The 21684-nt window shown below is 50.2% G+C and overlaps 3 protein-coding genes across 3 annotated transcripts in view; all 3 read right to left on the bottom strand.

Annotated features, from left to right (window-relative positions):
* The window catches only part of LOC139347781 (tripartite motif-containing protein 67), a 31182-nt gene extending 15142 nt beyond the window's left edge, over positions 1-16040 (bottom strand). Inside the window, exons 1-2 of the mRNA XM_070987570.1 lie at positions 15164-16040; positions 3131-3226 (exon numbers count right to left, since the gene is read on the bottom strand). Of these exons, the coding sequence (XP_070843671.1) occupies positions 3131-3226; positions 15164-15991 (924 nt within the window). The 5' untranslated portion in view covers positions 15992-16040. The remainder of the gene's footprint in view (positions 1-3130; positions 3227-15163) is intronic.
* Positions 1-21684, bottom strand: part of c19h1orf198 (chromosome 19 C1orf198 homolog) — a 207467-nt gene that overhangs the window by 134002 nt on the left and 51781 nt on the right. The gene's annotated exons all lie outside the window — the stretch shown is intronic.
* exoc8 (exocyst complex component 8) lies at positions 17995-21495 on the bottom strand. The gene is made up of 4 exons (XM_070988150.1): positions 20216-21495; positions 19432-19685; positions 19053-19301; positions 17995-18959 (listed from the first exon to the last, which is right to left on the bottom strand). The coding sequence occupies exons 1-4, from the start codon at positions 21363-21365 to the stop codon at positions 18552-18554; spliced, it is 2061 nt and encodes a 686-aa protein (XP_070844251.1). The 5' UTR covers positions 21366-21495; the 3' UTR covers positions 17995-18551.

The following is a 21684-nucleotide window of genomic DNA, read 5'->3' as shown; positions in this document are numbered from 1 at the left end:
ATACTTTAAGTTACATTCTCAATGTACTGTACTAAGGTCTGAGTACTTCTACTTCTGAGTACTTCGTCCTTCCTCGCTCAGAATACTGAAGGCAGCGTTGTGACTAAAATAGATCTGCTGCTGTATTTTTGTGTTTGTGAGCAAACTGATCTTCTTCTATTTCTGTTTCCAGCAAACAAACAGCGTGAAGTTTTCATCCTCCGCTGCTGTCCACACACACACACACACACACACACACACACACACACACACACACATCCTCATCCTCATCACAACACACACTCAGCATGTGGACAAATGTGTGTAAATGGAAACGTAAACCTGTTTTCCATCAATAAACATTCGATGAGGTCATAAAATTCGGTGGAATAAACTGTTAGAGCTTAAACTCTTCAGGCTTCAGATGAAGCTCCACCAAAGTTATGGAGTATTTTCACACTGTTACGTAAGTGAAGGATCTGAATACTACTGCAGCGTGTTGTCATGGTTACTCATCATGTGACGTAAAATGGCGTCAGATTGAGGCGGATGCTTCGCTCTGCTGTGATTGGTCGCCCCCCCACTGAGGACGCAGAGTCAGACTGAAGATGTGAAACTGTCTGAAATCAGCCGAGTCTTTTGGTGGCCGGGGTGTGTGGGCGGATGTGGGCGATGATGATGATGATGAAGGGTCAGAAAACACTGAACACGCTGCTGTTCACTTCCTGTTTCCAGCCAACCATCGGCGTCGCTTCCTGACCTTCATCAGCAGTTTATGGTCACCATCTCCTCATCAGAGCAGCAGCTGACGACTGTTTTCTCGATTAATCAACGAGCTGTTTGTCTCTCAGCGTCTCCTCAGATGAGACAGCAGAAGTCCTATTGGTTGAGACAAACGCTGACTTCCTGTCGACAGATCAGACGACGCCTGCGAGTCGCTCTGAGGGAATAAACGTGTGTTTTGGTGTGTGACTTGTCCTCGTTGGTGCTGCAGGTCTGCGTGCAGTCGCTTATGCACACGTCCAGAGGGACACGTCCAGAGGGACTCGTCCAGAGGGACACGTCCAGAGGGACACGGAGCTCACAGGACGAACAGATGAAGACATGAGGTCTTTAAACTGCAGTGACTTCCAGTCGAGCTCTCTGTGCTGAGTAACACAGCTCAGACGTGCAGTGGAGGAGGATGAGAGCTGGAGATCTTCATCACTCCCACACAGCTCCTCTCTTCATCGCTCTGCTCTCATTCAGAGCACTGAGAGTGTTTTTTTACTTAACTGCAATCCTCCTGGTTTTTGCAATAAGACTCTAAATGGCTGCTCGTAGCGACGGCGTGTGTGTGTGTGTGTGTGTGTTTGAGCTGGCAGATGCTGCTGCAGAGATCAGCTGCACAGTGATGAGGTCCACAGGCTAAACACACACACACACACACGCACACGCACACGCACACGCACACGCACGCGCACGCGCACGCGCACGCACACGCACACGCACACGCACACGCACACGCACACACACACACACACACACACACACACACACACTCTCTCCACGCGTCTGGCTGTGTGTTTGTTTGAGAGCAGCGTTTCGGTGAATTTGCGTCTCGGCTGCACAGCGAGACGAGTCCAAACGTCTCTGTGACGGATTCGTGTGGAGCTTACGGCTCATTACAGCAGAACGTTTGGCCTCGGAAACATCAGCGCTGATGTAAATTATGCAAAGAGCTCGAACGGATCGGACGTGGACGCCGCTGCTGGGACAATCTGTCACAGCCAGACCTTCACGGAGATCCTGAAGAAGGCCTGAGGCGGCCTGTGATTGGCTGAGAGTGAGCGAAATCGAGAGGCGTGTCCCAGTTCCACCACCAGCACACGAGCTGCATCCAGTCTGTGCTCCATCATCTTCACGGTGACGATGAAGATGACTATGTGCATACTGACTACGGTTAGTATGGGGGTGGAGCTGTCCCCTGCACGATGGACAAGCAGCAGGACCAGAAGGGACAACGACAGCTTTATGCTGTTTATGAAGAACGTCTCTGCACTGAGGACACTGAGCTGTTAGCTGTTAGCATCAGTCCATGTTAGCGACTGAGGGCTGCAGGTACAACACCTGCACCCCCCCACTCTGATGTGTGCCGGCTTTAATCCCACCTCTCTGTCCTCCACCCAGCCCACATTCACTGTGTGTAACACTGTGTGTGTTACATGTCGCACCAGGAGGAGGAGGAGGAGGAGGAGGAGGATCAGGGAGGGAAAAACCAGCTACAGAAGGAAGGTGGAGGATCAGTTGGAGCAGAACAAAAAGCGTCTCTGGGGGACTGAGAGTGGGTGAATGATCTGAACTTTTCTTTAACAGATTACAGGCCCAGTCCTCCCGGCTGTCCTCTTCCTCTTCACCCTGCAGACCTCAGCCACAAGTCATCTAACTGCCACCTCACAAGTCTGACGGCTCTGCAAACGTCTGCTTCATCACAGGCCGGAACGACAGGGAGTCCAGAGAACTGGTCCAGCACTGACACCAGCCCTGGTCCTGGTGTCAGCTGAACCAGATCAGTGAGGGAAAACCAAAGAGCTGGTGGACTTCTGCAGGCGCATCACTGTCCTCCTCCACCTGTGACTCTTACAGGCACCTGGGTGTGATGGCAGTCTGATCTGATCTGATCTGATCTGATCTGATCTGATCTGATCTGATCTGATCTGATCTGATCTGATCTACACTTCAGGGCAGACCTTCTGAGCTCTCCGTGCCCTCAGCCCTGACGGTGATGTTTCCTCAGAGGTGCAGACTTCACTGCAGTGAAGAACGAGCCCACGGTGGACGAACGTGACAAACCGCCCACAGACTGTTTGATTGAAACGCTGCTCGTGTCAAAGCATCAGGAAAAATATCCAATTATATAATATACACAACAAAACTCATCCTGCACCACAAGTACTTCTGCTTTAATACTTCAAGTACACATTGGCGTCGTTACTTTGGGGAAATCTTGTCCACCTCCACACTGCACATTAAAGTCTGATTAAAATAAGGAGTTTTCATCAGTCTTTGGTGCTTCTTCCTTCACTTCTTGACGTCTTTTTGACGGGATTAAGAGACACAGAAGGTGTGTTCACAGAGATGTCAGCGTGCAGGTGTCATGCAGCGGCGTTACCTGTATCTGCTGAAGCATGTTCTTGAGCTGAACCAGAAACTCTTTGGCATCTTTAGCTTTGTCGGAGACGCCGTTCAGGGCCTGGGAGAGCTGGCACTGCGGAGCAAAGAAAGACAGAAACTTCATGAAAAGCAGGGAAAGTGGGACTCGTCAGACCGCTTCAGCCGTCCAAAACTCTTTGGCGAGAATCAGATTTATTTTTTTAAAAACTACAAAAGAAAAACCTAATGATTGTCCCAGAAGATCATCCCAGATACAACTGCACAAGATCGTTTTCAACACTTCATTAGTCGAGAAAAGTGAATCCTTCCCTGAATGTGACTCCACGGCATGGAGACAGAAAACACATGAAACCAAAGCTGAAGAGGACACAGGACGGATCAGGAGGAATCCAGCACAACCAGTCAGGCATCATGGACAGATGTGGACGCTCAGTCCTGACCCAGAGCGAGCCAGAGACTCTGCATCGTCTCCACAACAGGACCTGACTTTCTAATCTTCCTCTTCTTCAAAGCAACAGCAGCAACACTAAGACTGGAACAAATAAAGCAGCAGGCGCGAATGCATGAAAGACAAATCCCGTTTGGTCCACGTTACTCACATCAGAGTCATTATATAAGCAACACACAGAGGAACAAAGCAGAATACCTTCCAATCATTCAACATGTCATTTTCAAAGATGAGTGTGTCATCTTCGTCGTCAGCCAAACATTTTGTCAGATCTGAACGCTGAGACGAATGTGTTTGATCCTCACTGAAACGTCTCTGCTTACGCTCCATTAAACCAGCACGTCCCCCAATTTTCTACCTAATTTCCATAGAACAGCCATCGGGGATGAGTATTTATGATGTCAGATATTCCCCTTATCGCTATCAACAGCCGTCTGCGTCTTCTGTCTGACTGAAGCTCGTAATAAATCATCTAAAATGAGCTTCAGTCTTCAAATCAGTTCAATTAATAATCTCATTTAGGGCTCTCAGTGGGTTTCGGGCCCCTGATTAACACCTAGGACCCTTTGAAAAGCATAAAATCATTTAAAAGTTGAGCTTCGTTCTGTTTATCTGCACTGTTGAGATAATTTGCACGTGGGAAGACGAGTGAGTGACGAGGAAGAGTGTCCAGAGTATCTCCGTCCTGCAGCTGCTGGGACAGCACAGTTAATTAACACGTTAACCTCTGCAGAGGTCCAGCCAACAAGACGAGCTTCAAACGCAAAGTAAAGTCCTCCAACGACAACACAGGAAGCCGTGCAAACGCTCAGACTGCAGATCGTCCTGAAGACACCTGAGACGCTCATCCAGCCAGCCAATGAGACGCTGCCGTCACAGATTAAAGCAAAAAGACACACTGAAGACCAAACGGTCTGTAGAGGGTCAGTGTGTGTGTGTGTGTGTGTGTGTGTGTGTGTGTGTGTGTGTGTGTGCGTGTGTGTGTGTGTGTGTGTGTGTGTGTGTGTGTGTGTGTGTGTATCAGTCACTGGTAAATATGAGAGGACAGGACAAAGGAAACACACACTGTTACACACATGCCAAGCTGTGATGAATCTGCTCCACTGTCGCCACACCCACACCCCCTCCTCTGAACACACACACACACACACACACACACACACACACACACACACACACACACACACACACAGGCAGAGGGCGGGAACATAAAGTGGGCTCGCCTCCTTTTTGTTGCTAGAAACCATAAATAACAGCAGTGTTTGCAGCAAAGGTCAAATCATGATGGGATCTAAATTTCAGTGATCTACTGGATTTAAAACTGATCTTGAATCAGTCCTCTGTCTCAAAACGGTGACGAAATGTAAAAAAACAATAAAAACACACATGCATTGAGCTCTGTTCATGTTTTTACATGATGGTTTTAACTGTTCGACTAAAAAACTGAATATTAAACAAACGTTTGATCAGATTCTGTGACTGATGAAGGAAAACACAGCTAATGTTTAAACAATGTACAAATGAGTTTAATGTGAGTTAACGTTCAATCATGAATCGATCAGAACGATTGATTAGTGTTAATAATTCTTCACTCTCACTGGTCTCTGTGATATATGAGAGTAAATCCCAGCACGCACAGTCTGCATGCATAATCCCCTCTCTGCATGTCCACAACGAGCACTCCACCCCCACACCACACACACGCACACACACACACACACACACACACACACACACACACACACACACACACACACACACACACACACACACACACCGTGATCTTATCCCTGCCATCCCTCTTCCATGCACGTGCTGTCTGGAGTCAGGAGGAGGGACGTGTGGAGGTCATGGTTCATGAATCAAACCAACCCTTCTGTGGAGCTCCTCGCTGCTCCTCACCAAGAGGCCATCTGGCCCAGCAAGCTGTCTGGCCTGTGTGTGTGTGTGTGTGTGTGTGTGTGTGTGTGTGTGTGTGTGTGTGTGTGTGTGTGTGTGTGTTTGCATGCCAAGATGCTAACAAGAGGATGAGGGATGTGCCACACTCGGGCCGTCACCTGTCCGTCAGCTCCCTTCAGCTGCAGCTGCTTTTACTCCTTCATTGATTTTCTTAACCCTCTGGTTGTTTTTCAGAGTGTATCCCAGCATGCATTGTGTGGAAGGCGGGCTGTGAGGTTTTTTTTCTTTGTGTAAGAAGGTGAAGAGTCAGTGAGTGAAAGTCCTGATCGAAGCGTTGATCCAGCTCAGCTGATGAACCTCCAGCTCTCCTGAAACTCTGTTCATGGACCAACAAACACAAGAACATCCAGAATTCAGGTTTTTAACATGCTGATCCTGAACGCATCAGCAAAATGTTCACTGAGAGCAAAGAGCTGAAGATTAACACTGAACGTAAGGCCAACATGTGGGCTGATTAATCAGCTGAAGCCGAGCAGCTGCTGAAACAGACTCCACTGATCACAGCTGTGAACAGCTGATGGGCGTGAACGCTGCAGAGGTCGCGTCCATCAGCTGACAGCTCCAACTGACTGTTGCCTCAGCGTTTCAGATCAGAGGCCACGCGGGGATGTTCATCTGGTTTTGGACTGAAAAATAACTGATTTCATGCATAAAATGCTCCAAAAACAGGCTGTAAACCGTTTGTCAGAACGAATATCTGGAGCTTTTTAAAACCACCTCTTCGTGCGAGCACCACAGCGTCCAGCTCTAAATTTGGCTCCGGTCTGGTGAAAACTGTGTGAAACAGTGCAGAATGTGACGCGTCTGCCCTGCAGGAGGACGAGCAGCGAGCCTGCGAACAAAAGACAAAGACAGAAACAGCAGAAAATCGTGTCGAGGAAGAGCTCGTCCGGATGAAGATCGATGCACCTGCAGAGCACAAACCTGCTTTCACAAATCCCACCTCTTCCCTCCTTTGTGTCCTTTGTTGTCCTCCCTGACCTTCGTCATCCTCTGCTGCTCCTCCAAACAGGAGTGTCATCTTTCTTTCTGTGGCCGTCAGCGCCCCTCAGCACTCCTCTCACAGACAAGTGCTATTATCCCATTATCTTATTACAGGAGCTGCCGAGGACCGTTTATTCAGTCTGTGACATTCAGGGAGGCGCAGCCGTGCGAGCTCGCCGATACCTTTCAGACCAACGAACAGCAGGAAGCGGCGCCCACGCAGGCGCTAACCTGAGGGCGGGACGAGCGCCTGCCTTCAGAGACACCTCAGTGATGGACGTGAGGGTGGAGATTTTTCAGGATGCTTGTGGAGGAAATTTAGTTCCTGATTTCTGAGGTTTGCTGGAAATGTGTGTTTGAGGCCTGAAGCGTCTCAGCTGTGGACGGTGTGAGGAGGACAGACACCGGGTCACTTCCTGTGTCTCACCATTGGGTTTAGGTAAGGCTTCGGTTTGAATCTTTCCCAAACATCATCCATCAAACATCATCGTCTCAACAGAAGCATAAAATCATCCTTCAGCTGCTTTGAGCAAACGAAAGACTCTCAGACAAACATTTTGTAGATCCGTCAACGCTGACTTTGGGTGTCTCTTGGGACATGGACAGTCTCCTCTGTAAAAGTCCTGGACCCGCTGAGTCTGACCGATCGACTGATTATTACGTGTGTTTGAGGAGCTCAAGCTCAAACTTGATGGATGTTGTGCAGAAACAGTTGTGTGAGTCTGAGGCGATGGGGGTTTGAGTGAACCGCAGGAGAACAATGGGGCTCGACGCGCTCGGCTGTCAGCCGGGGAATGCTGGATGGTGGCGTTGACCTTGTCAAAATGCTACCAGGGGATGTGGAGGAGGGGCCGAACCCCTCCTTTCAACCCCCAGCCCTCCTTTCATTCTTCTCATTTGCATTGATAAGCCTCTACGTCCTCCTCTGCTTTCACTCACACTGCACCCTGAACGCCTCACCTCTCTAACCCACAGGCTTTTCAACTGATCCTGACATTTTTCAATATTTCCAAACCTGAATGAAGCACCTGGACGTAAACCGGATTCCACTTTTAGGAACCGATAATGCAGGAATTAGTCCTGACCAATCAGACGCTCTGTCCCATCGTGCTCTGACTCGTCTGTCCGGGCTGAAGCCAAAGCCGGCCTCCCTCTGCAGGACGGCCAGATGGAAACACAAAGCTCCTTCAATTAAACATCACGTCCGGTCGGCGTTGGGCCGCTCTGGTGCTTCAGCACGCGAGACTCAGACACGAAGAGCCAAAGTGACTCAGTGGCAGATCGCGACCAAGAGCCAGTTCCTGATTTATCAGAGAAGAAGCAGCCGCCTCCAGGATTTCCACTCTGAGTCACTGTGCAGCCTCAGCTCTGCTCTGGATGTCAGTCATTTACACAGCACAGACCATTAAAAACGGGCTGTTTTCATGTTTTTAATGCTGAAACTATCGAAATTATGTGATACAAGCCTGCACAGAAGCTGTGAGCAGCGTCTGCTCCACCACACAGATTCAACAAAGAGACAGTGAAAATCACTTTCATCCAAAATGCTGCCATACATTTAGATTATTGTACGTCATCAATCAACTGCTTCTCAGGCCTGAAACAGCCGACGGCCTCATGCACACACTCGTCTTTCCAAAGTGTGTGTGTGTGTGTGTGTGTGTGTGCGCGCGCTGGCTGTCAGCCAGCTGTGTTACAGCTTTAGTGTTTCACATCTGGTGGAGGTCAAAACCAATCTCCCTTCCCCTTCCTCATCTTCATCCTCTCATCCACCGTCGCTCAGCCTCCCAATCCTCCGCCGCTCTGCTACGCAGCCATTTTACGGCTAACGCACGGCTACGACGCGTCAACAGTTCAGGCGTGAGGCACGTTCAGCTTTAGCCTGAACGCCGCGTCAGAGTTACTGATTCTTAAATATCAGAATTTCTGTTATATCAAATAACAGAAATCTATAAGACATAAATAAATATTTCATGATTCATCACAGCGGCTGTTGGCATTGTTTTAAAAATAGAAGAAAGAAAAGAAACGTTTTTCAGGATAATGTGATGTTCAGATGCTGAGACGGGGTTCATGTGTGGGACGCACAGCAGGTACATGTGAGTCATTAAGACATAAACACAGAAGTCTGATGCCGTCATTTCGTCTGGATCAATACGTTAAATTCACAGAACAATGCAGACTGATACGCGTGTGTCTGCAGTGCTGAACATCATAAAAAACCCCACAAGACGAAGGAGTGTGCAGTGGCTGCAGCAGCGCTTTGAGCTACATGCTAACATGCTAACAATGAAAATGTTAGCATGCTGCCGTTTCTCTGGAAAAATGTTAGCATGTTAGCATGAATGATATGAAGGCGTTCACAGGATGAACACACACGGCAGGTTGTTCCTCATGTGCTGCTGAGTGTCTTCATTCATATCAGCTCAGCCACGTGTGCGCAGAAACATCCAAAGTCTGTACAGCTGAGAGCCACTGACAGCTGAGATCAGCTGATCCAGCTGATCCAGCTGAGACCAGCTGAGATCAGCTGACAGATGTTGGAAAGACGTCTCATTTCTAAACAGCACACTTCCTCATTTCCTCTCCCCTGCATGGTTTCCTGCGTCTCTCCCTGCATCCTCGGTGGAGGAAAGGGAGTGAAGGAAACAGTTGAAGAGTCTTGAGATGTGCCCAGTTGACCCAGCTTCAGGCCTCACCCACAGCTTCGCCGCTAGCATGACTACAAAAACAAACTGAGCGTCGCTCGGCCAGAAAACCAACATGTGGAGCAGAGTTAGTCCTTCAGAAAGCAGCTGAAGCTTTTAACCATCAGTGTCCACAGCAGGAGGACGTGTCCGGTGAGGCGTTCACTGACACTTCTGCTGGGCGACATTCTGCTGTGCAAAGCCTGTTTCATGAATCAGCACCTTCACACACTCGAAAGCACTTCGTCCTCCCGTCCTTCATCAAACTTAAACATCACGAATACAAAACTGGAAAACGTGAAGAGACGGAGACAGAAAGCTTCTTCAGAGACCACAGCACGGCAGAGTGTCACGTCCTCTCCAGAGAAATGGAATGCTCCCCGCTCGTCTTGGATAAACCCTAACAGGAGGAAGCCTGGTCCTGACTGGTCCTCACGGGGGTTCGCTTCTGAGGCCCGAGAGCCGAGGCAACAAAAGTGCTGCAGAGCGAAGACTAGCAGGCCTCCTCATCAATAATTGATCAGGGCATCTTCAGCATTAATAAAGCAGGGGGGAGGTGGATGGCCGGGGGGGGGGGAGCTGCCATAGAAACAGCACAAATGAGCTTCTCTGGAGAGGATGATGATGGTCTGTGGTGGACTCACTGTGTGAAGATTCCTTCGCCGTCACGTTTCAGCAAATTTACTGGACTTCCTGCTGAATGAGCAGCAGCTTGTTGCCGTGGTAACGATGCTCACTGTTCCACTATGGGATGTCCACGGTCTCCTCAGAGGTCTGACATCAGCGCTCGTTTGTTACCAAAATAGATCACAAATTCTCTCTCACTCACACACACACACACACACACACACACACACACACACACACACACACACACACACACACACACTGCTCTCCTGCAGCTGGAGGAGAGGAAGTTTATTAAAGTGCACATTAACCTACATGCAACACACGAGTCCAGCAGCACTGCCTTGAGTTGCACTGTGCCGTGTGTGTGTGTGTGTGTGTGTGTGTGTGTGTGTGTGTGTGTGTGTGTGTGTGTGTGTGTGTGTGTGTGTGTGTGTGTGTGTGTGTGTGTGTGTGTGTGTGTGTGTGTCAGCGGGCCTGAGGTAACGGGCGAGCTGACCTGACGTGGTCGGCGAACTGCCGTCTGGAATGAGGTCAGTGCGCTCGCAGATGGAAGCGCCTCTCTGCAGTCACACTGAGGTAACTTCCTGTCAGACCTCTGAGGCGCTGAATTCACTTTCAAAGGACGGAACCACAGAAGAAGACACACGTGACGCTCAGCGCTTTCCTCCTGTGGTCGTATTCAGACACGTTCTTCATTAACACTTGTTTCCAGCTGGCGTCCATCTTGGATTTGACCAGCGGACGTGGACCTGCAGACTGATGAAAACCTGCTCCTCTGCCTCCACACCAACAGCTTCCTCCCACTGGTCTGAAAATAGACGAGCACGCTCACAGCTCACGCCGCTCTTCCTCTGCGATTTCTGCAAACTGAGGTTCTGTGAAGTCGATCCTCTGCTCCAACGAAACCGGATGCAGACGCTTCAGAGCGCCGCCGCCATGACTGCGGCGAGCCTCCCATCCACATGAAAGCTTCACCAGCAGGAACGCAGCAGATAACAGCAAACAGGCGGCGGCTCGGATGGAAACGCGCCTGTCAAAATGTTTTGTCAGAGTCCCGACAGGCGAGAGACGAGAGACGCTAAATGTTTGCTGTCGATATGAAACGATGCAGCATGAGAGGAAGCCACAATGCGACTCTGAGAGAGGAATCCAAAGCCACAAACCTCACAACTTCTCATTACGCACATGAATTATAAAACGATCAGAGGGCCACCAGCTGACGTGGATTCATATCAGCGTGTTATAAATTCAGTGGAGCACGATGGAACAGCTGTGAGATTTACATCTGGAAACCAGCAAACTGCTGCAGGCAGTGCTTCACGTGGCGGCGAAAATGAGCTCATTTCTCCCAAATCAACAAGAACTTCCTGAAACGAGGCTTTGGAGAAATCAGCTGACATGTTAGACCATCATCTCACCTGAGATGAAGCCGGTCAAACTGTGACCTGGAGGATGAATCATCACGATGAAGGCCGACCATGCAGAGGTGACCGAGCTGCAAACAGAGGCTGGACGGCGGCTCGCACGACGACGGCGGCGGCGGCAGCTTTGTTGTCGAAAGCAGCTGAGAACAACAACAACAACAACGACTGAAGGTTCAGAGAGTCGAGAGCAAATCCAGCAGATCGGCGTGAAGAGAAATCAGGAGGAAGAGGAAGAGGAGGCATGACAGACTTTCCAAAGAGCCTCCTGTCAGCACCAAACAAAGCACTGAGGGAGCCATTGAATGCTGCCGCTGAGCACAGATCCCACGCCGTCCAACCTCCGAGCAGCCGCACAGGAAGCTGAAAGAGGCACCGGGTGAAGGAGAAGACACGCCATGTCTGAGGAGGAAGGAGCTGCTCTGATGAAGGCTTATCTGCTCTCACACAAAGACTCAGGCCATCACAGGAGAGCCAGATATTCCAAACCACGCATTGTTTGATGGGCCAAGCTGAAGGTGGATTTGTCGTTTCCACAGCGAGGATGAGAAAGATCTTCATGAGGAAGGAGGAAGGACGAAGGAGCAGAGAAAGGCCAAGAAATGACGTTCAGAAGCAGCTTCTTCCTGCTGCCAAACACCCTGACGGAAACCCAATGACTGTCTGGATTCTGCTCAGTGGCAGCGTTTAGTTCAGAGCAGCACAGCTCACAGGGTGGACGGCGGGGTGGACGGCGGGGTGGACGGCGGGGTGGACGGCGGGGTGGACGGCGGGGTGGACAGCGGGCGTGCACAGAGGACATTTGGACGCTTTGCTCAAATGTAAACGTCAAATCTGTGAGAGTGTGTTCAGGTTCAGCAGGAGAAACCGCCGCCGGCATCTGAGGGCTTCAATGTTCAGCTGAGAGAGAACTGCTCTGCACTGGACGAGCTGGGTCACACACATGTGGACGCACACACGAGTGAGTGTGTGTGTGTGTGTGTGTGTGTGTGTGTGTGTGTGTGTGTGTGTGTGTGTGTGTGTGTGTGCAGCAGCTTTAAATAGACAGTGTTTTCTGCTTGACTGATCAGAGGAAACTGGATCAGTGTGTCTTCTGCTTTCCCTCAGCAGAAGTTCATCCGCTTCACTTCTGCATATTAATGCCTTCAGAATGCGTGTGTGTGCATGTGCGTGCGTGTGTGTGTGTGTCACCCCCCCCCCCGCTGCATCATCATCTGCTTAATGTTTGATTTAAATGTCTGATATTGAATTCTCATATATCTGATTTGTATAAAATAATGAAATGCTTTTATTTTTCTGATATTTTGCTGATTAAATTGATGATACTGCAGTACTTTTACTTGTACTTGAGTATTTTCATTAATTTGTCACATAATTAAATGAACAGTACTACTTTATGTGGAGTCAGTACTTTGTTTTTTTAATGACCTCTTGAAACGTTTCTTATCATCTTGTTTCTTCTGCACCGATTCATCAATGAATTGATAAATCAATAAATCAATCTGCAACAGAAGTAAGATTCAGGCTCAGGGAAGCTTCCAGTATCTGGAAACAAAATGCTTCAGTGCACACCAGGAGGAGGAGGAGGAGGAGGAGGAGGAGGAGGAGGCTGACAGGAACAGGGTGAGCAGAAAGGAAGTGAGTGCTCCCCACCACAATAAAAGCCCGCTCTGACCTCACTGAGTAAAAAAACTCAGCAGTCGTGTCAAAGAGGCACATAATGCTCTCAGTCGGTTTGGGCGCAGACTGAGGAAGAGGAGGAGTCATCGATCTCCCTCAGCATGAAGGACACTGTATGAACTGAGTGGCAGCTTCTCCGCTGATCCACGCCCTCTCACTCCTGTACTCTGATGGGATTTTCACGGTCCATTTATGGGACAGGGCGACGGAGAGAAAGATGGAGGAGGGGCGGAGGAGAAGGGCTAAATGAGGGGGAGGAGAGACGGTAAATAAGAGACGGAGAGGAAGAGGTGAAGGGACGCAGACGTGCTGAGAACAGATGAATGATGGATGGAAGCAGCGGAGGCGTCGCAGAAAGCAGAGGCTGAGAGATTAGACCCAATGACCCACTTAGCACAAAAAGGGCTTTTCATTCACACTTATGTGACGATGATGATGATGATGATGAAGGCCCTGTGAAAAGCTCCATTAAACACAGGAAGTGGTCTGATTAAAAAATGGGCTCGAACACGAGTGCTCATTTGGCTTTAACCCCTTTTCTTCCAGCCTGACGCTTCCTTCTTCCTAATCTGATAATCAATAATTCAATTATTAATAACTCTGTTCAAACGCTGCACATTTCACATCATGAGAGACGATGAAAGAATTAGGAAAGCTCCAAATTTAACGATGGCGACGTCAGGTCGACCCTGAGCGGGGTGAACTTGAGCTGACCCCAACGCTGAAGCCGACTTTTAAATTAATGAGGGAGTCATTAAAAAATGAATTCCTCCACAAATCACTTTAATCACCTTTAACGAAGGAGGGGGGTGATTTTGGGCCGAGATGACGACGGACGGCGTCAGCAGCCTTTTGACTGCAGGCAGATTTCTGGGCCCTGAACGCAGCGCGGCTGCAGGTGAGCTGAAGGCGGATCCAGAAAGCTGCAGCCTGCTGGACTCATCCAGCTGTGGCTGAACATCTGGATGCTGGAGGAATCAGAATAAACACAAACAAAACAGCTGGTCTTCTTTGGTCCCGTGAGGAAAACGACATGTTGATTGTCTGTGCGGCGTTTTTCAAGAGAAATGACGCCATTTCCTGAAGCCATATACTTAAGAAGTATAAAACGGCTTTCAGAGTATCAGAGTACTCATAGTACAGACCTACATACAGCAGAGGCCACATGTTTAATTCATGAGTATCAGCGTTTGCGTGTTGTCGAGGTAAAGCTCGTTTCATTCTGCAGACTCGTTAAATCTGATAAAACAAACGTGTAATATTCCACATGCAGCTGACGAGTATGAAGTAACATGAAGTAGAAATACTCAAACAAAGTACAAGTACCTCAAAATCATACTTGAATACAGTACTGTGGTAACTGTACTTTGTGTCTTTCCAGATGTTCTTTAGACAAAGTGTTTCAGACCAGAACTAAAAAAGTTCATTTCAAATTCTCTGATCCTGATCCCGATCCCGATCCTGATCCTGATTCCGATCCCGATCCTGAACCCGATCCCGATCCTGATCCCGATCCTGATCCAGCTCCAGCCTGAGGAGCTACACCACCCACCCCTCCCCCTCCTGCACTACAGTCACTACACACACACACACATCACACATACAGATGTGGGCCAGTAGAAGAGCAACACAGTGACTCATGGTGCATGCACACACACACACACACGCACGCACGCACGCACGCACGCACGCACACACACACACACACACACACACACACACTCCTGCAGTAATTATTCCATTATGTGTGAATCAGCCAGCCTCTTGCTGATTGGCCCACATACAGTAAACTGAAGGCGGCTCTAAAGGTTCAGCAGCATCAGCTCCGTTCACTGCACACACACTTCAAACAGGAGCCGCGTAAACACCAACACACACACAGCACAGGTGAGTTTATAGCCTGATGGAACAAATGAAGACTGTGACTGATGAAGGCCAATCACAGCCAGAGAGGCCTCAGTGAACTGTGTGTGTGTGTGTGTGTGTGCGTGTGTGTGTGTGTGTGTGTGTGTGTGTGTGTGTGTATGAGACCCTGTGTATGTGGCCCTGTGCATGTGTGTGTGTGTGTGTGTGTGTGTGTGTGTGTGTGCGTGCGTGCGTGCGCGTGTGTGTGTATGAGACCCTGTGTATGTGGCCCTGTGCATGTGTGTGTGTGTGTGTGTGTGTGTGTGTGTGTGTGTGTGTGTGTGTGTGTGAGTGAGTGCGCGCGCGTGCCCGCTCACCTTGTGCTGTTTCCACATCATGGGCAGCGTTTTGACGTCGTGCTTCGCGTGCTTTCCCTCCTCCAGACACTTCATACACACCGGGACTCTGCAGCTGTAGCAGTACATGCTGAAGTTTTCCGCTTCGTGATCCAAGCAGGTCGCCGGTTTCCGCGCGGTGGCGGGCGGCGGCTGCTGACCGCCGCTGCCGCCCCCGCCGCCGCTCCCTCCGCCGCTCGCCGCGCCTCCTCCTGCCGCTTGGTTCCGCGGCGGCACCAGGCGGTGCTTGGCGAGCGGACCGCGGGACGGGTGGCAGCGCTGCTGGCAGGCGTTACAGTAGAAGACGTCGCACTGCTCGCACATCACCGCCGCGTCCACCGGGTTGCGGTCGCACAGCTGGCACTTCACCGCGTTAGAGGAAGAGGAGGCGGCGGAGGCGCGATTCTGCTGGTACCGCGCCACGATGGCCTCCAGCAGCCGGTTCCGAGGGAAACCCCGAAGCCCCCGCTCGTCCAGAGAGACGCTCCGGTGGCACAGCGGGCAGGTGAGGGAGCAGTGTCGGTGGGGGTTGACCGGAGGGAACACCCGCACCCCGTTGGGAGACTTGAGCTGGCACGGCGTGTAGGAGCCGTAGCCGCTGTCCGTCTCGCTGTACAGACTCATCTTGTCCATGTCCAGGTAGTCGTAGTCGGAGCTGGCCGACGCGCGGCTCTGCACCGGGGTCTCTCCGTCCGGGGTCTGGACCGTGATGTTGCGAGCGCACGCCAGGCAGACGTTGTGGGAGCACGGCAGCAGGATGGGCTCCTTGAAAAGGGAGCCGCAAACGGGGCATTTTAACTCTTCCTCCATCGCTCCGGCGGAGAGAAGCAGCTTCACCGAGAACACTCCAGCACCGACTGAGGCGGACAGCTCCCTGCGCCGCTGAGCGCATGCGCAGAGGGGCAGAGGGCGCTGTGGGGGAGTTGATTGATCGGGTTCATTTCAAGGCTCTGAGAGCCACAGATCCCCCCACCCCCGTCATCATGACATGTAAACAAGGCCGGAACCTGTATGTTAGAAATGCTGAGACCGGGAGGGGCCTCAGGGCCCCCCCGCACCACAAACTGAAGACAAGGGCTCTGAACCCTTCATCGTTTTTCAGCTATCTGATAGATTCTCCAACACGAGGGTCTGCTGCCTCTAAAGGCCTCCACACTGCAAAGAATGAAGGTCAGAGAAATGCAGCAGATTTGATTTATTTGGTGTTTTGTTGGTTTGAAAGAACTAAAGTTTAAACTCATAAACCCTGAAAGTACAAATACAGCCTGTGTATGATGAAGTACTGCGTCAACACGTCGGCCATGGTGGTCGATGATGATGATGATGATGATGATGATGATGATGATGATGATGATGATGATGATGATGCCTGTCAGTCTGATGCTGATCATGTAAAAGCTAAAACTGATCCTGGGTCAGATGCTCAGAGCTGATGCTTTGTGCTGTCCTGACTGAAGCCCCTCAGGGTGCAGCCTTGGTGTCCCCCCCCCCCTCGTTATCACCCCATCACCTGCCTCAGACCTGCTCTGTGGTGTGTCAGCAGGCGCACTCTTTACCTGCCTGACCTCCAGCCTCAGTCTGAGTTTGGATCAGCTGCTGAAGGACAGAAGTCAAAGCTTCCTCCGTCTCTCTGACAGGAAAGACACGTTTCTCCATTTCCTGTCCAAAACGCAGTCTGCTTCAAGTTATTGTGAGTGGAATTTATGATTTTTAAATAAAGGTTGTGTTCGTGATGCCGCCGTTAGGTGGCGCCAAAAGACATGTTTTTAAAATGAATCTGTTGGTAATATTTCGTGTTATTAATCTGAAGTTTCTGCTCTGCAAAGTAATCAAAAACATGTCGTGGGAAAAGTAATACTTCCTTCTGAATTGTAGAGACACAGAAGTAAGTAGGAGATACTCAAGTTAGGTACAAGAACCTCTTAAATGTGCTGTGTTGGAGTGAATGTACTCAGTTACTCTGACAGCTGACAGGTCGTGGACAGTCAGCCTTCAGAAATCCACAGGTGCAGGTGTGTCGTTCAGTTTGAGTCAGAGAGCGAACTGGTTCTTCCAGCTGGAAGCAGTTTTCTAAGAACTGAGACATGATTTCTTTGTGTGGCTGAAGAGGAGTTGTCTCAGCGCTGATGAAGACTCACTCAGACGTTTCCTGTTTATTCCCTCAGCGCTGACTGGAAGGATTCCTGTGGGATCATCTCACCTGCCCGATGCTTCCTCTCAGAGGAGACGCTTCACCTGAGGATTTCCTGGAGCTCTGCAGCTGAGGCAGAGACACCATCATGAACAGGTCTATAAACATCTCTGCCATCGTTGGCTTTTGTCTGCTGTTTGACGGGAAGGAGGAACGGCTCTCTGTGAGTGTTACTGCAGGAACAGCTGATCAGACCGATCAATGATCGCTGACGCTTTCTCTTCAGACATAATTTATACCAGAGAAATGACCAAAACTCTGTTCTACTGGACGATTTCCAGGAAGTAAAAACAACACGAGAACTGACAAAACCCCCAGCTGAGAAAACCAGTGTCATGCTCATGTACCGCTGAGATAACAGGTGATATCATTATTGATTTATGAGTGAAAGTGCTGCTTTCATGACTGGAGGTCAAACACTTTGTTCCACAAGCCGCCACAAGAGGGCGCCATCACCCTGAAAGCTAATCAATGAGTAACCTTAAAGAACTGCAGCTTCTGTGCTGAACAACCTCAGAGGAGCGCGTTGTTTTGTCACGTGTGGTGTCTCAGATGTTTCTATGAATGATGATTTCAACCCATCCAGAATAAATCTGCTGAGTCATCAAACATGCAGGTTCATCCAGTGAAACAGCTGTGAGATTTACTTCATTTTAAGAGAAACAATGAAAAACATGTCAGATTCTGTCTTTTCTGAACAGCTGCGATGTCGTTGGGAATGACGGCTCCTGTGTTTGATGACCTTTATTCAACTTCATGAGTTTTATTAAACACAAACTTTCCACCAGCGAACCTTCAGCAGTTTTCTTCTCGGTCATGTTTAATCAGTGTTAGCGTCACAGTCAAAGCTGGATGACTTCACACATTCATGCAGCTTTTCAGGGTGAGAACACTTAATCTACAAAGACAGAATCGACATTTATGAGGCAGAACTGAGCAGAAAGTTCAGATGTGTCGTCTCATCACCAACAAACACTGCATGAAAACCAACATGGGATCATTTTCCATCCACATCAGCCAGAATCAGCCGTACAAACTCGGGTCTGAAGCAGCTTTTTAAACACGCTTCTGCTGCTTTCTTCTTCTTCTGCTGCTCTGCATCCTGTCACTTCCTGTCCTGTCCTCTCAGAATAACCAGTCAACTGGGAGCTGAACCTGAACAGTGGTTTCCTGGCAGCCTCAGACCACAGACGTGGTGCTCTCTGGATTGATTCGAACCGGCCTGGTGCTCTTCCTCAGGTCCTGCAGCTGTTTGGCCGGCTTGCCCACGCCCTCCTCGAACCTGCGCTCCACCACCGGCAGCACGGTGTCGTGGAGGAAGGTGGCGTTCTGCACAATGAAGGCCTTCTTCTCGGGGTCCTGCTCGCAGCGGAGGCTGTAGTCCACGTGCTGCACGGCCACCAGGATGATCTCCCTCAGGCTCTCCAGCAGCACCATGTGCAGCTCGGGGAAGTAGAGCTTCAGGCCCTCCTCCAAGAAGCTCATCATCTGCTTGGTGAAGGCCACGACGGTGTAGCTCAGGTTCACCCAGCAGTCGTCGCCGGTGTACTGCTCGAAGCTGCCCATGCCGCAGCCGCGCATCTCGTCCTGCAGGGAAGAAGGTTCACGGGTCACGTGAGGCAAACGCTTTAAGAAACGACCTTCATCACTGAAGGAAAACGACATTCAGGAGAAACCCACCTTGAGCTTAGCCAGAGCCTCGGGGGTCATGAGGTTCATCCTCCTCCACATCTCCTCGGAGTTCCGGTGCTTGGTGGCCTCCATGATGATGTCCTTGTAGCTCAGCAGGCCCGCCTTGATGTCTTTGACCAGCAGGGTCTGCAGCGTGAAGGTCAGGTCCAGGCCGATCTCCGTCAGCTGCTGACAGTGCTCCTTCGCCACCTTCACGCACTCCGCTGCTGTCGACAGGCTCTCCTTACTGTCGAACACCTGATCAGCACAAAAACCACCTCACGTCCATGTTCTGACGCCGTGTGACGACGATAAACACGCACTCATCTACAGGATAACAGCACGTTTTGAGTGTGTCATATACAGTCAGTCTGCCTCCTCCTCCTACCTGCTTGCTGAAGGCGTCCACAAACATCCTCATGGCCGATCGGGACCAGACCACGAAGGCGGAGTAGCAGCCGGTGTTCCCCGCGAAGTCCATCTCAAACTCTTTGGCCGTCTCCAGCAGGCTGGTGAAGAAGATGTTGCAGAGCTTGTGGATGTAGAGCAGCGTGGCTCCTTCGATGCGAAGCTGCCGGATGGCCGTCTGCACCGCGGCGGCCCGGTTCTTCAGGAACAGCTCGCAGGCTTTGGTGGACTGACCTGAAACACAGCCGACGACCTTTCAATCATCACAGACGACGACAGACTGAAGTCTGGAGTCTGACGCTGACTCTTATGTTTTGGACTGTTTGTACCACAAAACGTCGAAAACCTGCAAGTGGATTCAGATCAATGAGGATTATTGAACATCTTTCTCAGATCACTTCAATCCAGATCAGGAACATTTCTGTAAATTCAGTGAATAAATAGTTTATAGAAAGACTGTTTTTAATGACACTTTGAATTCTGTCAGGCTTTTTCAATGATTTCCATCACACAGGAGGATTTGCTCCTTTTGTTCGAGTCTTCCTGCTGTTCTGACTCTTTCCTCCATGTTTCGTATTTCCTGCACGAATACTGCAGTACAGAGTGTACTCTCAGACCTGCAGACACTTTGAACACGTGTGAACCGTCGCAGACTTCATCGTTTCTGTAAAATCAGACTTTAAGCGTCTAAATGTGAAGCGTTAAATGAAGTTTGGGATCTTCCTTCAGCTCTCTGACAGAGACTCATAACACTTCCTACACACCTAGTCTGATCAGCTGGGACACGGCCCGCCGGGTGGCCTTCGGTCCACCACGAAGAGACCGATCCGGAGACAGCTCGAACACCAGGACCTCCGTCAGCTGCCGCACGCGCTCGTCCACCTTCAGCCGCAGCTCTCGGACCCTCGGGGTGACCGGCTGCTCCTTCAGATACTCGTTGAGTTTGTCCAGCAGGTCCACGGCGCCCTCGAAGTCTCTCTGGGCGATGCAGACGTCCAGGTCCTCCGGCAGCTCTTGGATCCACTCCAGGCTGAGGTCCACACTTTCTTCGGCGTCGGCCGGCTCGTCGTCGTCCACGTCGAAAGGATTGGTGGACACCTCGGCCCTCACGGGAGACGTGGGGACCTCCTCCTCTTTCTTGTGTCTGTCCTTGGTGACTTTGTTCTTCTTGGTTTCGTCCAGGATCTCCAGCCACTCCTTCTTGATTTTGCTGTTCTCGGCCTGGAAGATGCGACTGTCTGGGAACATGAGGATCTTGAACATGTCCTTCATGGGAGGGTTGTCCTTCACGTTGACCACGGCGAAGCTCTCCAGGTCGTACAGGGCGTTGTACTTGTACTTCACAGTACCTCGGCGGTTCGGCAGCCAGGTGGCGATCAACAGACAGTCGTTCATCAGGAAAGCGTGCACCTTCTGGATGGGGGACATGTTGTCCACATCGAACTCCACCAGGTCACCGTTGTAGACGAGGTGTCTCCCCGGGGTGTCCATGATGTTCTTGCCCCCCTCCACCTTCTCCAGCAGCGAGGTGAGCGTCCTCTGCTTCACCTCCTCGGTCTCTTTGGGGAACGCGGCCTGCATCTCTTTGGAGGTCTCGTCTTTGTCAGTGGACAGCAAGGCCTGGGTGATGCTCTCCATGATGCTCTTCTGCTCCGTCAGGATGTGGCTCAGCTGGTACATCTCGCTCTCCAGGTACGAGATCTCTTTGGCCGTCTCGATGAACTGTCTGTAGTTCTTGTAGACGTTTTTCTTCAGGTTTTGAGCCGTTTCGTCGGCCAAGTTTTGGATTTTTTGCCGGTGCTCCTGTAAATCTCTGTCGCCATCGGACTGCTGTGACAGCTGCTTGACGTAATTTTGCGGGTCGAAATTCGGCGATTCTAGCAGCTTCCGTAGTCGGTTCCCGGTTTCCGACATCTTCTACCGTGTCTGTGTTTCCTTATTCAGACAAAATGTTGACAAATCGCTAATAAATGTTGACAGCAGCGGAGTTCAAGGATAATCCTCGCTTCACTTCCGCTTGTAACCCAAACAGGAAGTTGTAATCGGGTTGACACCCTGAAATGTCACATGATTCGGGAAAAAGGTTGGCCACCAAATCGCATGAAAACAAACATTTTCAAATGCAATGTAGTCGTTCATATACGTTTATGGAATAGATTATTGTGAAAAGATTATCATTTAAAATTTAAACTATATTAGACGCATTACTAGATTTCATTCATTTAATCACGAA

The sequence above is a fragment of the Chaetodon trifascialis genome, chromosome 19 (genome assembly GCF_039877785.1).
Source record: "Chaetodon trifascialis isolate fChaTrf1 chromosome 19, fChaTrf1.hap1, whole genome shotgun sequence".
NCBI classification, from domain to species: domain Eukaryota; kingdom Metazoa; phylum Chordata; class Actinopteri; order Chaetodontiformes; family Chaetodontidae; genus Chaetodon; species Chaetodon trifascialis.
This window is presented reverse-complemented; position numbering and strand designations above follow the sequence as displayed.